Here is a 16,420-nt window from a genome sequence, read left to right as displayed (position 1 = left end):
ATTATTACGTAGTTAAAACAAGCCCTTTTACCTTTTCCACACATCTTCTTCCGCATTTCACACTGAGACGCGTAGATCACTCCGTCGCTACCGCATACTGGCTCTCCGCTTGGCGGACATATTCGTGGGCAAGCGCCGATCGCTAAATCTGCGTAGATGTCGATAAAAAAAATTAATAAATTTTTTTTCTAATCTTCGCTCGAGAGGAAAGAAAAAAATGCACGAATATACGCGCGTTTTAATTTCTTTTTTGCCAATACTTTTTTTCTTTGTCGAGCACAATACTTATAAATATTGTGAAAAAAATTAATCAATTTTCTTCGATCCTCGATCCTCGGGAGGAAAGAAAATATCGAGCACTCTCGACTTTTTTTTTCTTTTTTCTTCATCGCGAGTACTTCATTTTTCGACCGTTGTAAATTGCGAGTATTGTAAATATCGTTTACGCAGTTCGCTTTATGGAGGGAGGTGTTCTTTTTATTGAACGAGAGGTAGAGGATATATAATACAATGGGAAGATTGAACGCGCGAAAGAAAGTGACTGGCAGAAGATAAATATACAGTGGCGAGGAATCGAAAGAAAAGATTGGTAATCGGAGCCTGCTCGGCGGCGATGCATCGCCTCGAAAAAGCGCGTGGAGATTGCGGAGATTGCGCGCGTTCATCTCGCGAGAGCGTGAAAGGTCGAGTTAAAAATAATCGAGCAAACCGGAAAGGAAGAAGGCGAGATCGCCTTCGTCCGTTCGAGAATCGTCCTGCGATTTTTTTTTCCTCCTCTTTTTCTTTTTTCTTTTTTTCTTTTTTTCCTCTCGCGGCGACCAATACCACCGGTAATGGCGAGGTTAAACCTGGCGAGAGAGATTCTGTCGAAACTTTAATTACTTCCTGTTGACCCCTCGCCGCGGATATCTCTGCAACACGCCGGGTCCGCCGGCTTGGTTTCGGTCCAGTGATCGTCGGGTCAACAGCACACGGGATTTACTACGGCCGTTCTACACCAGCTCGCATAATATGTAACAAATTATAGAATTCAGGGTGTACAGTTAAAGATACTGGCGCGATATCGTGGCGATACGCGTCGGATACATACATTTGGCAAAACTGTTGGCGAACATTATTTTATTGTATCTTTAATGAGATGAATTTAGTGATCGTGCAGAGTAATAATGGATTCGTGTATTTTTTTTTTTTTTCGAATCGATCCACAAAGTTTCAATTAATTCTGTTTAGATGTAACTTTGTTTAACAGAGTGTGAAATAAAGCGAAATTTTGAATTACAAAAATGTTCAGCGTTCCATCACCTTGTTGTAAAAAATAATTCTGAAATTGTATTAAAAATGTGGACAACTTTGATTTTATTCTCACATTAACAGAATTTTCGAGTTAGGTGATTTTTTTCGTAAAATAATCTTCGAATGTATTCGTAATCACTGTGCGTAATTTAAATGAATCACTTTCATGCGACTAATCGACAAATCGCAGATATAAAATTTGCTTCTTTGCTTTTCTCCAACACGTACGTTAAACGGGATGCAAAGCAAGGTAAGTGCGATCTCAAACGATCTGCAACACCGGTACTGTTGGTTCTGGTTGTTACCAACTAGCTAATAATATACATGCTTAATCGATGCAATTCGATAATTTATCTACAGATTTATTTGCCGAAGAAAGAATACGAATATCCATTTTATTTTTCGACGTAGAGAGTCTTAAAATAGTAATGTAAAAAAAAATGAAAAAGTTTGAGGAATTTCATATGCAACGTAAAAATAAATATTATGAACTTTTAATTTTTTTTTTATTTTTTCTAAATAAATCAAGAGGTTAATACACTGTCATTTTTTAAGAGAAATAAATTATGAAAATATATGATTGATAGAAAGATTTTATTAATGTATAAGAATAATAAAAGATAATGTATAAATATAGTATAATAATCACAATTAGAACAATTTATAACCACATAAATTGTGTTCAAAAATATCCAAACTACTTTGTTCTGTGAAAAATGTTTAAGTTTAAATTTAGAAGAAGAATTTATTTCATCATTTTCTAATTATCAATATGCATACAAAGGTATCATAAAAATTATCTTTCGAATAAATGACAAATACAGTAATATAATTAAAAGTTTATGAAACTCAATTGTTGTTTGAGAGATATTTGTGTAAATTTAATATTTATAAGAAATTATCACAAGAAACAATAAAAAAAATTGGTCGAAAGATCATCACGTTCAATGCAATGATATCTAATCAGAACCAACGAATACATTCAATCACTAGCAAGCAAATAAATAATTTAAATAAATAATTCTTTAAAAAGTTATTTCGAACATAAAACATCGCTAATAACTTAAAAAACTAATAAAAATTTTAATTACGATATAAATGTTTAAGTAACATTTTACTGATATTACAAATCGTATATGAACAATAATGTATAATCATTTGTCAAAATCTTTACTTGATGGTTCATATTTCTATCCTATCTCGCATTTATATCCGTTCCCCTCGTAGGCTGATGAGCTTTCTCGAAAAAAAAATTTCCGCATGCGTAAGACATCTCTGTTCGCGTAACAATCGAGTCAGACTTCTCCGCGGGATACAATTTACTGGAATCACGGCCGATCGAAGCGAACGATTCGATATACCGTTCGGCTGCGACGGTAATTCGCCTGAATCCAAAAAAAATCAAATTTACAAAGCGAACGAGATAGGCCGATACGCATTGTATCATAGAAGAACGGTCTTCCTGGTCAGCCGCAGCTCCTCTCTCAAAGACGCCGCGAACATCGCCAATATTATACCCTTTTTCCGTGTAATAAACGAGTTACGCTTCTTCCTGCTTCGTTGGGAGTCAAAGCACGCTAATAATCGAATACAGTCCAAGATAAGCGCGTTTTACGAGCGTAAACTCTCCGAAATTACGACAATCACCGTTTATCGAACGATATCTGTTAATACTTGGTCACGATACGCGCATATCTTAATTGAATTTCTGTTTCTAAGTAGAACGTGTCTTGGAACCTCTCAAGATCTTCTAAAACGTGGTTCTAATTTAATCGCGAGAGAAGAAAGAAAGAAAGAAAGAATTGGACGATAATTTTCACGCGTACGATTACGAGACGAGAGAAAGAAGACGGAACGAAGAAGGAGAGATTCGAATCGTTTCAAATGGACGTGCGAGATTGATAGACGGGAGGCCGAAGGAGGTGTCCGTCACTCCCACGAGCGCGATTAAGTGAATCAATTATGGCAATAACTGGAGTGACCAGTCTGGCCAGGGGGCGATTGGCGAACAATGTAGATCAAATTATATCCCCGTAGAAGTTGTACGGCTCGCGCAGCCAAGCTCGTGCACGCGTGCATGCATGCATGCATGCATGCATGCGGAGGATGGTGCACAATGGATGCGCGCCGCCGCTTCCTCCAACGAGAAGTGAACGAGGTAAGGGAAGGAGCGAGTGTGACAAGGGGTGGGGAAGAGGAGAAGGAGGAGAAATATGCGGGTCGGTGAACCACGGCAAGGATGCACACCGACGGGTGGATGCTGGTGCTCCTTGGATTTTTGTCCACGAAACGAGAAGCCGAGAAAGAGAGAGATATACACGACCGACTCGCATCCAACTCTCTTTGAGATCGATAACAGTGGAATAAGGATCTGTTTAACGAACCGGAACGATTTGATACGAATAAACCGTGGCTCATAAATAAAATGAACAATGTACGGGACTATGGCTTTTGTTCTTGTTTCCTAGCCGCTATTCCTGGAGACACGAGCGGAAAAACGGTAGCTTGGATGAATTGGATGGACGTTGTGGTTACAAGAATATAACCAATAGCCGCCTGATATTTGAAAATATTTGATTCGAGGTAAGATAATTAAGTCGTTTATCGCTAATTTATCGATACCGAAGATAGTTTTTCATCAACTTTCATTTAGAAAAGATCATGTAGAATGTACTTTGAAATTTTCACGGTAGTCGATCGACGATTTCATGTCTAATCCGCGCGAACATGTCTATGAATAATCGACAGATAATCCAGAACCGGAATTTATATTTTTATACGTGCTCTTTGGTTTATTCATGATTCACGTGTTCATTGGTTATACACAAATGAATCGACGATCTTTCACACAAGTACAAGTGTCTATATATATATATAGAATAGAATAATTCCCTTTAACCTAATTTGGAATACTGGTAAATGGCGATGATAAAAGTTACAACGAGTTCGAATATAAATAACCAACTTAAATAACAAAGAAAAAAAAGAAATAGAAAAAGTTGAAACGAAAGATAAAGCAACGTAGAGGTTAAATGGTAATACATTAATTTTGACGATAATCTTGACTGCGAAATCTGACCAACGCAAGCACTTACGTATGATCGCGTGCGCAGGACACTATCGCGTCAGTACGAAAGAAACGACAACGTAAATCATTCGTAATCGATACCGTGAAAATCACGGTAAGCTTGTTCGTGCACCGTGGTTCCGAACTCTGTTTCTCGTGCAGTCTCTTCTTCTCCACAATGTAACCACATGGTCGATCTTCTCGTCCTAGCCAATCCCTCTCCTCTTTATCATCGCAAAACGATCTCGTCTTCCTCATAGCATTGTCCAGTAACACGTCCACGCCGCGTTGCATTAACGAGCAACTTTGCTATTTCTAGTATTTCTGTTATAAATTTATGTGATCGACATCGTAATTGTTCACCGTGGGATATGTTCATCTTCGAAAATTCGTTACTCATAACTATCATAAAAGATAATATTAAATATTGATGAGTCATTATTCCAAGCTTTATTGTTTATCTTTGTTTATAACGTGTTTCCGTATCGAAAGAATTTCTACCGACGAGAAACGTTAACGACGTATCTATCGTCGTGACTTCCGTATCGCTATGAAACGATCCCATTTCCTGCATAGCAACGCTATTGTTTCGATAAAGTTGTAAAGAAGCGCGTTGAAACGCAAATTGACTAAAGAATAAACTCATCATCTAGTTACTCACACGATCAAGTTATTATTAAAAATGACGAGAAAAATTTCACTCGCAAATTTTGTTTCACACCATCCACCAAGTTACGGCCATGCGCACCAAATATTTCAAACGGTAAAACAGCTAGGTAATTACAAATTAGCTGGTAGTTACTAATAGAAACAGGTTCCAACTTGTATTCGCTGCCACGATGCATCACAGTTGTTTCTGCCAATCTAGCAGTCAGTTAAGAAAGTTACGAATGCTCAGTAAAACCTGTTGTAATATAAAATTAATTAAATTCTACAATATCTTTAAACAGTAGAAAGTATCATGATTTACACACGTACACTGTTCGTTCATAGGAAGATGACAAGCAGAAAAGCAATGCCTATTGGACACTATTGCCCCACTACTTGATATCCCTACTTCACACGTATTTTCGCAATTGGCCGAAACGGTCACATCTACAATCGAATCGTGTGACAAAGAAAATAAATGAACATATCAAGTGTGACTGGAACAGAACGATGCCGTGACGATAATTTCAAAGCATTGGCGTAAACTCTCATAAGTAAAGAGTTAACTATTAACGAAATATCCTTATCCTCATAGTGTATAAGAATCTTACTACTATGTACACTAATGTTAATAATAATATGCTCAGTAAAGCAAACGAAATTTCGATTTCCATCTTTTCGTGGCCGAGCAATATATATCATTAATCAATGGCTATCGTAATGAAGAGAACGTGCGAGATAGGGAGTGCATGGCCTCAGAAGCCGATAAAAAATTGGTATGTGTGTCGCTGTTGGCGAAGGAACAAGACAAACGAGTCGCGTTCCATAAATCGTCGCGTTCGGTTTAAGTGGCGAGTGGTGGTAGTAAGTGGAGTACTGGGGCGAAAAACTACCTCCCAGATCGGCTCGATCTCGCACGTGAACGCGTGTGCACTGTATACCGTGGCGATCCGTTACATCGGAGAAATGTTCGATCGGTTACTCACATACATACACTTTTTTCATCCTCGTATTATCGTAATATCGCCCTTGCACTTTTTTCCACTTCATTATATAAATTTATCGCAATAGAAATGTATATAATTTCTCTACGATTTGATCGATGCATGATGAAATGAAATTTCGAATTATGATTTCTCATTCTTTCATTTTCTTCCTATTTAGTTTTCAGTGTTATTCGATTACAGTTTTCAAAAATTGTTATCGATACTCGTTCGTTTTGTCTGATAATTAAAAAGAATCGAAATGTAATATTTTCTAAACTTGTGCAGATTGAATATCATAAATAGAATATTTCGATATATCAAGTTGGACTTATTTTATAATTCATAGTATGTACAGCGTATCTCGATTATTGTAGAATCGTTGCTCGCGGTCATATATCTTTTAAATGTTAGGTATTCGACTACAAACCGCGAATAAAAAATTTACGTGTATAAGTATACACTATGTATACACATAGAGCATGCAGAAACGGTAACGCATAAGATCATGGTCGTAAGTTAATTTTATATATTCTTTTTTACATATTTTTTTTTGTTTTCTTCGTCTTCTCACGCACAGTTATCCAGACTACGTTTTTCGCGTGGATTTGGATAACGGGAATAGAAGGACTCGTGCGTTTCGCGCATGACATTACCGACTGCTGAATCAAGAATTTTGGCCCAGTTCTTTTTACATTATTCCCTGTTTAAGAAAGATAATTCCGTTCGTTTCGCGTGAATGCATTAGGGCGTTCGTAGCCAGAAGAAATGTTGGCGTGTAATTCGAGCTTTCCCTGAGCTCGATCTTTAATAGAATTTTCATTGAATGATATGCGAGGGGGAATCGCGATTGTGTGGGGAACGTTAGGTATACATGCGCTTAAGGAAATTGCATATTAAAGATAATTAGACTAAAACGAGGTAAGAGGGACGGAATATTAAGCGATTAAGAAGAAATGCATCACTGCGTGCCAGAGAAATTATCGACCAAGGTCGATGTTGCTACCCGATAAACACGCGCAGTCCTCATTCATATAATCTTTTTTCTTTGAATTTATCTTTCCAGAAGTTATCTATAAATTAAGTAATTCGATTAAATGACGTATGTTTTTATTTGAGAAATTTTACTTTTTGTCAAAAAAAAAAAATTCTAACATGACGAGCGATAATAATCGATTCTTTCGATATAAAAAATTCGTCTCGTATTAATGTAACGAGCGTAAATAAGACGAGTAGAATCAATCTACAGGTTACAAGTTTTTTTCATCGAACTATAATATATAGTTGATGAGAATTTAATTAATTGTAAACCGATAACATTAATGAAACATTAATATATTCAAATTTACAGTAGATACATCGAAAGCGACCTTGATTCTACTTACTCTCGACTACTTACACACTTGGGGATATCCATTTTCTCTTTTACCAGAGCGATACAATATTATTTAATGCAACCGGTTTCAACTGAAAAAAAAGTTGCACGATCGTGGAAAACTAATCGACCGATCACGAACGGTTTTCATTGATACGAAAATCGCGATTCAAGCGATACCCTTTAACCTGTGATATACCCATTAAATGTATAATTCACCGAGAGAAGGAAAGAATCATGAAAGTGACCTCGACCTCTATGACCTCCATACCTACTTAAGTCTAGGCCAGGGTTTCACAACCCTCGATCGTGAGGGGAAATGACTACGATTTCGATCGTACTCGCTATTATAGGTAAAAGAACCAAGCGAGCACGATCGAAAATCGTTCGAAATTAGAATCTATTTTCTATTCCTTTCTCGCGCGCTCGCGCGCGTGTAGCTTTCTCATTTACATGATTTCTCGCCGCGCAAATGAGGAAACACAGCCCCTGCTGCTCCTTTTCCTCGCAACACACGCATACGTGAAAACCGGAAAAGTGGAACGTGAAACTGATAACTTTGATTTATTGCAATAATGATGAAAATAAATAAACGAGCTCTCTTCTACCTTCCTTCCGCCTTTTCCTTTTTCTTCTTTCCTTCTCGTTAATAAGTTTGCCAGATATACGGATATACGCATCTGGACAATAATTAAAAGTTACTACGTTAAATAGCAATAAATTTAAAATATTCCAATAATGTTTAAATGATATATCGTATCGTAAGTAACTTTATTATTCTTAAAATTTTATCCATCTCTGATACCAGAGATGAAACATCGTCGAATACAATTCCAATAATCCTCCAGTTCTAATAAAAATATCGAGAAATTCTGAAAAAACGGAATATCAAATCCTTCAACGTTTCACCATCGCACAATAGAAATATAATACGAGAATGACCTATTCCAATCACGATCCATATACTTCTCCATATGTATATATATATATTACAAATGGATTCGAAATAGTTCACCGCATGGAAAAATAGTCAACGGTGAAAAAGCTCTTCTCATCCCCCCTCCCGATAGCTCTCGAGGAATCTTCCCATTTTAACGATATGGCGATTCGTTCGAAGTCGGGTAACATCGAAAAAACGTGAGGAGCATTTCTTTTACCGCACAGGCGTAAATACCTCGCAAGTATTTTATCCCCTCTTCCCGCGGATACACGAAACCTTTTATATGCGCATCTCGTTACCGCGCATAAACCGACACATATATCGCTTGCCCATTGTTGCTTGTAAACCTGCTAAACCTGTGATCGTGAAGGAACGTCATGCTAATTCTCTCAACGCCAACAACCTCTTCTATCCTTTTCCATCCTTTTCTCGATCGTAAAATTCATTTCCTTCGAGGGAGGAGGAGGAGGAATAAGAAGAAGAATAAGAAGAAGAAATTGAAATTGAAGCTCGCGAGCGATCGTTCGTTCGATCGAGAATTATAGAGAATTAGGAATGAATGATGCAAGTTTGAAATTCATCAGAGTGCACGTTCACTGGGTCTCGAGGTCATGGAAGTAAGTCAAGTACCTTCCTATCGACGGATGAATCGAGCCACGGTAACGGTTCCGTTCCCGAAAGGACAGCCGCGACTGGTTTATCGATCGAAGATGTCGGTGAAATACAGTTCCGCTAAGGAACTAAGGTTAATCGCTTGCGGTTCCACGCTGCTTTATTTCAAGGTTCACTTCGCGACTGTCTGCTCGACTTTGATCGATGGAGCGCTCGATCCTGCCGACCTTGCGCGCCTGACATGAGAGCAAAGCGAGGCAGGAAGGGAGGGGGAATCGATCCTCTCCCTGGATTGATTAAAACGGTGACTTTTCATTTTTCGCGGTTCAACGAAATATCGGGTTGAGAGTTGATTCCCCAAGTAACTCCTTCTTCTCTGTGCAGCCAATGCAATGGTTGTTCGATCGAGTACACGATAATTATATCCATCCTTAAATTTTTACCGATCGAGCGAATTACTGTTCCTCTCCCCTCCCTGTTCAAATGTAATATAATAATCATGCAGGAAATAATTCGTATTCGTCATTTTTGTTTTTTTATCTCGTTAACTCGTCTCTCATATAGATCGAAATTATTAATTCGCGTGTAATACCTTGTCTTTACCCGATATTTCCCTCCCGAAAAATCAAAAATTCGTTAAAGAGAAGAGAAGAGAAACGTTGCCTTACGAGAAGGACGATTACGAGATACTTTTTCTCGCGCGTAATACGTACGTAAGTAGTGGAAAAATTGGGTGGGAAAGAGCAGCGATCGAAGGGGCCAGATGTACCAGATTCCCCGATACGTTCCATTAAACCCGGCACGAGGCCTCGATTGCGGGAACGAAACAGCGCGTATTACGCGCTCTCTATGGAAAAAAGGAAAAAAAAATAAAATAAAATAAACAAAAGCCGCTTCTATATCGCGATATTTATACGTGTTTGTGCTTCGTGATGCACTTGTGTGATCGTTTAATCTAATTTCTGAAGTGAAAGGCCCCGCGAAAGTGTTTTAATCCGAGCATGCTTCTCCCAGGCAGGCGTTGCGGGGAGGAAGAGGAGAAAGAGGAGGAGGAGGAGGAGAAGGAGAAGGAGGAAGAGGAGCGATGAGAGGCGAAGAAGAAAGAAGAAAATGGGAAAAATGATCGGAGAGGAAAGGAAAAAAGATGGACGATTAACTGTTTTGACTCGATTCGCGTTTCTTTTCTTTTTCTCGTTTTTCGACGAATAATTCGTTCGAGAAAAATTCGATCGAGGATTTCGCATTCGAGAGAGATACACGGGACACCTTTCCACTTGCCATAAACTCGTACTTATTCCCTCCATCGGTGTTTATTTAACAGTCTGTTCGACTTTTGCAGACAGAGTTACAACTATGCGCTATTACGCGGCCCGGAATCAGTCGTATCGTCAACATTATTTCGCGTATTATCGAATGCTTTCGCATTCGCGTGCAATTTGTGATTATTTATAAGTAAGCTTTCTTTCTTCCTTTTTTCTTTTATTTTTTACGATACGATTTTACAAAACTCGACTCGAGGGAAGAGACTCGAATCGAAATCGATCGAAAGACGAAAGGAAAGAGAGAAAGAAAGAAAAATGAAAGATCGGTTTCGGTGTCACAAAACCAGGCCGTACAAATATTTTCTAAGCATTTTCGAATAACGGTAACGAGTTGTTCGATCTCGAAAGAAAAAAGGAAAGAAATACGACGATTCGAGATACGAACAGACTCGTGCGAAGCAAAAATTTTTCGCTCCTCTTTCTTCAATATCCAATAAACGAGATTTAAATCGAGATTTAAATTTAATTTAAATCTCAAATCGTTGAGAAAAAAAAAATTAATACTCGATATTTTCCAAATATCTTTTTAAATCGGAAATCAAAACACGTATAATCGCGTTGTAAACCCAGTTAATAATATTAATAATAATCATCGATGAGAAACTCGAATCGAAGAAAGTTTGTCCGGTTCCCACTTTGCTCGTTCACGATCATCAGGTGGTCGGTGTGTAATCCGCGTATTAATAAATTCGAAATCGACTCGAGAAGCGTCGTGCCCTTTTTCCACTCGGCTAAACTCTAAGTCTTTTCAAGCGTGAAAACACGCTTCATAGTCGATGGAACGGCAGAGTTGTGGAATACAACTCAGTGAACATCGTTTGCATATATATAATATATATATATATATATATATATATATTTTCTTTCCAACTCTGTTGAATAACTTCATTAACGCCGATAACTATGCGGGAATGTCAATTTAATCCGTAATACTCTCTTACGAGATACAATGGAGAAAGAATCGGGTCACGATGATTCGAGAGCGATTGGAAAGTCAACGAAGCGAAACCATAACGTTTTTTTCTTTCTCGATCGACGATTATATTTTACTTGATTGAATACACGAGTTTCGATAATTATGATAAACGAGCGTAAAAAAAGAAAAAGAAGTAGCATCAACAGAGAAAGGCGGGATTACTCTCGATACGATATGACTCACGTCAGCGTGATTAAAAAAGAAAAAAAGATTGTTATTCGTCCTATTTTAAAAAGAAGAGAGAGGGAAAGAAAGGGAATGATGATAAACTGACCGGATCTTTCCACAGAACGCTAAAAAACGCATTATTAAAAAATTAAAGTTTCCTTAAACGTGATTATTAGCTGTAATTCGCGCTATAATTAATCAACGCGTTCCCGTATACGCGATAAAAGCGAAGAGAAAAGTCTCGTAAAATTTTTCTTCATTATCGTTATTTTCGAAAGCTCAACTCTCGATAGAATTTTACGATGTTCGAAACGTATGATCACGATCACCTTTTCATCACGTATAGCTAAACCGCGTAATACGTTATTAATCGAATTAATCCACGCACTCAAGCACAATACCGAAATCTCGAAGAAATCGACCGATCCTTTCCTCTTTTCTTTTCTCCTCTTTCGCGTTTCTCTCGATAAACGAGGTTAAATTAATTAAAAACCACTCGTTTTTATTACATTACGGTTGTCGATGAAGGAAAGCGTAAAATGGCAAATGTATCTATTTATCGTCGGGAGAGTGTAATGATAAATCCAAAAAGGAAAAGGAAGAATCCTCCTCTCTCTCTCTCTCTCTCTCCCCCTCCCATGCGCGCGCGCGCGTGTAAGTCGGCTCGTGCACGAGGTTGCGAGCATACGAGAGATTAAAACGAAAAACCATTGGTTCTTTTTTCTTTCTTTTTTTCCCCCCTCCGGTTGAAAAAGCATCGCACTTAGGCCATAGAGGATACCGGCTCCCTGTCGAGAATTCAATGGGCGCTCCAGCCAAAGCCATTTGCCGAGAAAAAGAGAAAAAGAATGTCCGTTACGGAACATCGGTATCGTCCCGGAAGGATTTCCTTTTTTGTTAAAAACAAAACGGAACGGAGAGAAGAAAAAAGAGGGGAAAAGGAGAAGAGAAGGGGAAGAGACGTTTTACGCACGCGTTTATTTATATATATATATATGTTACTTTTTTTCTTTTTGAAATTGCTACGCAATTACGTTACGTCGCTCGGATCCAGAATTTTTGCAATTCTGGTCGACCGACCCACTTGAGGACAGGATCGATTCGCCGTCCTCTCGAGCGCTCGATGCGCTCGACCAATTGCAATCCGACTCGGTGCACACATGTGCGCACCGTCTCCCGTTAAAAAAGGAAAGAAAGAAGTTGAAAAAGATTTAATAACGAGTCAAAGATCAAAGATCGGAGCAGCAAATCGTTTGGAAGAAAAGAAGGAAGACATTCGTGAGGAGGGTACGATATCGATTGTACCATTATCATTATCCGAACGAGGAATCGGCGAGAGCGGTGCTTTTACTCTCCATCGGACGAGCGACTGGTTTACGCGAGGAGTAATGAATGGACGGGCCCTGGCTGTCCGTGCCGAGTTCATTTATTTATTTCTCAATTAGCCGACCGTGAAAACTATTGGAAACAGTTTGCATCAGACGAATCGATGTAATTTCTGAAACAACTTTGCCTCGAAAAAAGAAGGAGAAGAAGTGAAAGATGACGTGGAAAGAAGAAGGAAAGGGGGGGAAGGGGAGAAGTGCGAGCGAAAAGAGAGAGAGGAAGACGAGATCGAGGAAGAAAAAGAAAAGAAAAATCGTAGACCTGTTGCAACTTTCGCCAGAGTGGATCGATCGACTCTGGTTCAAATGGTTAAAAGCGATACCGACCTTGAAGGCAACACAGCAAGATGATCCCAACGAGGAACGAGATGTGACGTTGCATCCTTCGTGGTGTCGACGATCCTTGTTCGGACCTTTTTACCACGATCGTGTATCAACTGAGTCGTTATAAGTCAATTTTCTCGCAAGCGTGGCGGGCGGATGGTCGGACGATTATCTTATTGCGGGCAGACGACGTTCCGTGCTCTTGCCACCGTGGTTAAGAAGAAGGATCGATGCCGAAGGCGCGGAAAGATGGGAGAGAAGGTGAGGTGGTGGCGCCGTGAGGAAGGAGAGGAGGAAGTGCCCTCTTCGACCTCTATCGTCCTTCGAGGTCTACGAACGACTGAGCCGCACGAAGCAACGACGGTCCGGCTATAGCCTCCCCTTCCTACTTTCACGTGGCGTGCTCCCGTTTCCAGTGGAGGCGCGGACCGGAGAGCCTCTCCATGGGCCATTTGCCATTACCATCATCGTCGGTGACGACTAGCCAAACGGTAGAGAGCACAGCGACGAACCACTGTTTCTAGGCCAACTCTTCCTCCTCCGCATCGTCCTCCTCTTTCTCTTCTCCTCCTCCTTTTACTTCTTCTTCTTCTTCATCCCGAGGAAACAGTCTTTTACTTTTCTAATCCCATCGTCGTGTACCGATCAATCGAGTATCCCATCTCGACGCAAACCTTTTACCAATCGAGTGTAATAATATGTAAAATAACGAGAATCCTCGTGAAAACTTGATTGTTCGATGATATAGAGATATTCTCATAGAGATGTCATTCTCATCCAGTGTCTATAAATATAAAGTATGGGAATGTATTAAACGTAATTTCGTTTCGCAATTTAATTAGCCTCGTATTTAATTAATTTTGTGGTGTACGTTGTATAAAGTGGCTATTATTATCATGTGTCAGTTAATTAAGCCTGATAATTGTAAACTAATTTTATCCACGTCTCGATGCCGCGTCTCTACGCTTTCCTAGATTCCTAGATTCGACGAAATCCCTCTCGATGTTCCAGTTTCGTACGTATAATGTTCGAACGAGAACTAAAAAGCGTAGATATACACTGGTTGTTCTGTACGTGTGTATAGAGAGGAAAGTGTGGCAGTGGTCCAAGGGAAGAGAGGCCAAATGTATACCGGAGGCACCGCTCTCCAATGGTGTACAGGTGCAGCTGCAGCCAAACCTATCCATTCGATGTTGTTTGCCCGAAGATTGGGAGGGGACATTCGTCAACATCAACTGTCATAGTATCTGTCCGTATACTGTAAAATGTGCGCGCACATACGCGCAACATATGTCTACGTATCGGTCACTTTCGTACTTTTTTCTTTCTCACCTGGACTTCACCATTAACCCACTTGCACTTGCGTTTAACACGGCAGCCTCGCCTAACATAGCCTGTAACTGTATTCGAATTTCCAGATAGAGTAAACGCAAGCATTGATTCGAGCCATTATTTCGAAAAAGGTAAAAAAAAAATTCATTTCCAAATTTTTTCACATCGAAAATACTTTTTTTTTACGATTTTCAACGATTCTCGATTTCGATTACGGAAATCGTGTATTCCCGCTCTCTGATCCTCCTCGATCAATCGGGCCAGGTAACCGTCTACGTGTTACAATTCGCATGTTTTTGCATGTGTTTCACGACGGCCTTAAAACGACTAAACGATCGAGCAACGACCTCCTTACCGTATCGCTATGAAATTCTGTCTTTGCTTCGTTCATTTGCTCGAGAATAATGCTATTTATAACGTTTTTAGGTCTTGTCCTGCGAGAAATATTCAAAAGTCGCGAAAAAAAAGGATAGATTAATGTTATGAATAATATTATAATATTATAGGTACAAATTTGTACACGTATATCATGATATACGTATAATATATCATCATAATGTGTAAACGTAATGATGATCAAACAAAAACGTTCTTTAAGCGAATTGAATTTGAATGGATTCATTCATTCATTGTGAATCTATATATATATATATATATATATATATACTTTCTTACGTACTTTTATAACCGATATTCGATAAAAATAATGTCAAAATTTTTCTTATATAATGTTTTTTTATACGCATATATATGTATATATCTGTAGCGGTAATATATATTTTTATTCTCAATCAAATTTTCTAATTAAGTCCGATCGGCTCTCTTTTGTAAAATTTTTCCGTTCCATTTGAAGTCAGTAGCATTATAATGTCGGTAGATTTGCTTGCATCGTTTTCGTAGTTTCATAAACGATTCATGTTTCAATCTTATGTCATTTCCCGCACATTTCCTTTCCACGTGATTCAATAATACTCTGTAGCAGAATCTTAACACATCGATTCAACAAGATAATTTGACCATATTAACAAATTAGGCCAATCACACGAATGAAATCAATTTTATTTTTATGTTCTAATTGAACACATGTGATAATATTCATAGATAATCTTATTTGCAAATTTTCTATTAATATGTATGCTTAATTTCTTGATACTGTATTAATTTAATTTCTTAATGCAATATAGGATATTTAATTAAAGTGAGATATCTTTAGAAATATCAAAATAATGAACAAACTGACAGATATATTATGATATTTAAAAAAATCTGACGCATACATATATAATCTCTGCGACATACAAAAAAATATTTATATGTATATATATAAAATATATGTATTTCAATGTCATATAAGAATTTAAATATATAAAAAATAGATATGCACATATTTACGATATATAAAAATTAAATTGAATTAAATAAATAGAATCAATATTAATTTTATCTATTAAGATTTTTAATCAATAGATTAGGTGAAAAGAAGATAATAAAATAAATCAGATATCAACACCGTTTCTTATAAGTCTATAAAGTTTACAGAATAAATATGGATAAGGAAAACATATAATGAGAAAAGGACAGAGATAGGTTAGAAATTATGGAATTAGCGCCATCTCTAAAGTGCCTAAATGAAACTAATATAGATAAGATAAAAAAGATAAGAATTGATTTTCAACGTCATCTCTCGAATGCTCAAGATATCTCTTCGAAAGCAATATAAAAGAGTATAAAGTGTAAAGTAATAGATTAAGGCTCAGCGTCATCTTTTGAGTATCAAAAACAATTTTCCAAGAGTACTCGAGAGATGGCGTTGAAAGCCAATTTTTATCTTATTTTTATCTTTCTTATTTACTCTCCTTATCTATATTTACTTACAATTTTCGATTTTTTCTATTTATTATAATGTTTTACAATATACTTTTTTCTTTATTCCAAAGCAAATCTTATTTTGTATTGTATTATTATAAAATAAATTTAAAATTTCTATTTCTGTAA

The 16,420-nt window shown here is 37.8% G+C and overlaps 1 protein-coding gene and 3 long non-coding RNA genes across 5 annotated transcripts in view; 2 read left to right on the top strand and 2 right to left on the bottom strand.

Annotated features, from left to right (window-relative positions):
• Nucleotides 1-14,180, bottom strand: part of LOC108000879 (agrin) — a 17,126-nt gene extending 2,946 nt beyond the window's left edge. The window contains exons 1-2 of one of the 2 annotated variants that reach the window (XM_017061560.3): nt 13,097-14,180; nt 32-148 (exon numbers count right to left, since the gene is read on the bottom strand). In XM_017061560.3, the coding sequence (XP_016917049.1) occupies nt 32-148; nt 13,097-13,151 (172 nt within the window). In that variant the 5' untranslated portion in view covers nt 13,152-14,180. Of the gene's footprint in view, nt 1-31; nt 149-13,096 lie in introns of those variants that run through there. The other variant, XM_062074477.1, reaches the window with a different exon arrangement.
• Nucleotides 147-7,348, top strand: LOC133666055 (uncharacterized). The gene is made up of 2 exons (XR_009829602.1): nt 147-3,876; nt 5,354-7,348. It is a non-coding gene; the product is annotated as an uncharacterized LOC133666055 (long non-coding RNA).
• LOC133666057 (uncharacterized) lies at nt 1,869-5,467 on the bottom strand. Its single transcript, XR_009829604.1, has 2 exons — nt 5,339-5,467; nt 1,869-5,264 (listed from the first exon to the last, which is right to left on the bottom strand). It is a non-coding gene; the product is annotated as an uncharacterized LOC133666057 (long non-coding RNA).
• LOC133666056 (uncharacterized) lies at nt 13,989-16,420 on the top strand. The gene is made up of 2 exons (XR_009829603.1): nt 13,989-14,108; nt 14,178-16,420. It is a non-coding gene; the product is annotated as an uncharacterized LOC133666056 (long non-coding RNA).

This window comes from Apis cerana, linkage group LG4 (assembly GCF_029169275.1).
Source record: "Apis cerana isolate GH-2021 linkage group LG4, AcerK_1.0, whole genome shotgun sequence".
Classification (NCBI taxonomy): Eukaryota; Metazoa; Arthropoda; class Insecta; order Hymenoptera; family Apidae; genus Apis; species Apis cerana.
The sequence above is the reverse complement of the archived record's forward strand: the minus strand, read 5'-3'. Positions and strand labels throughout refer to the sequence as shown.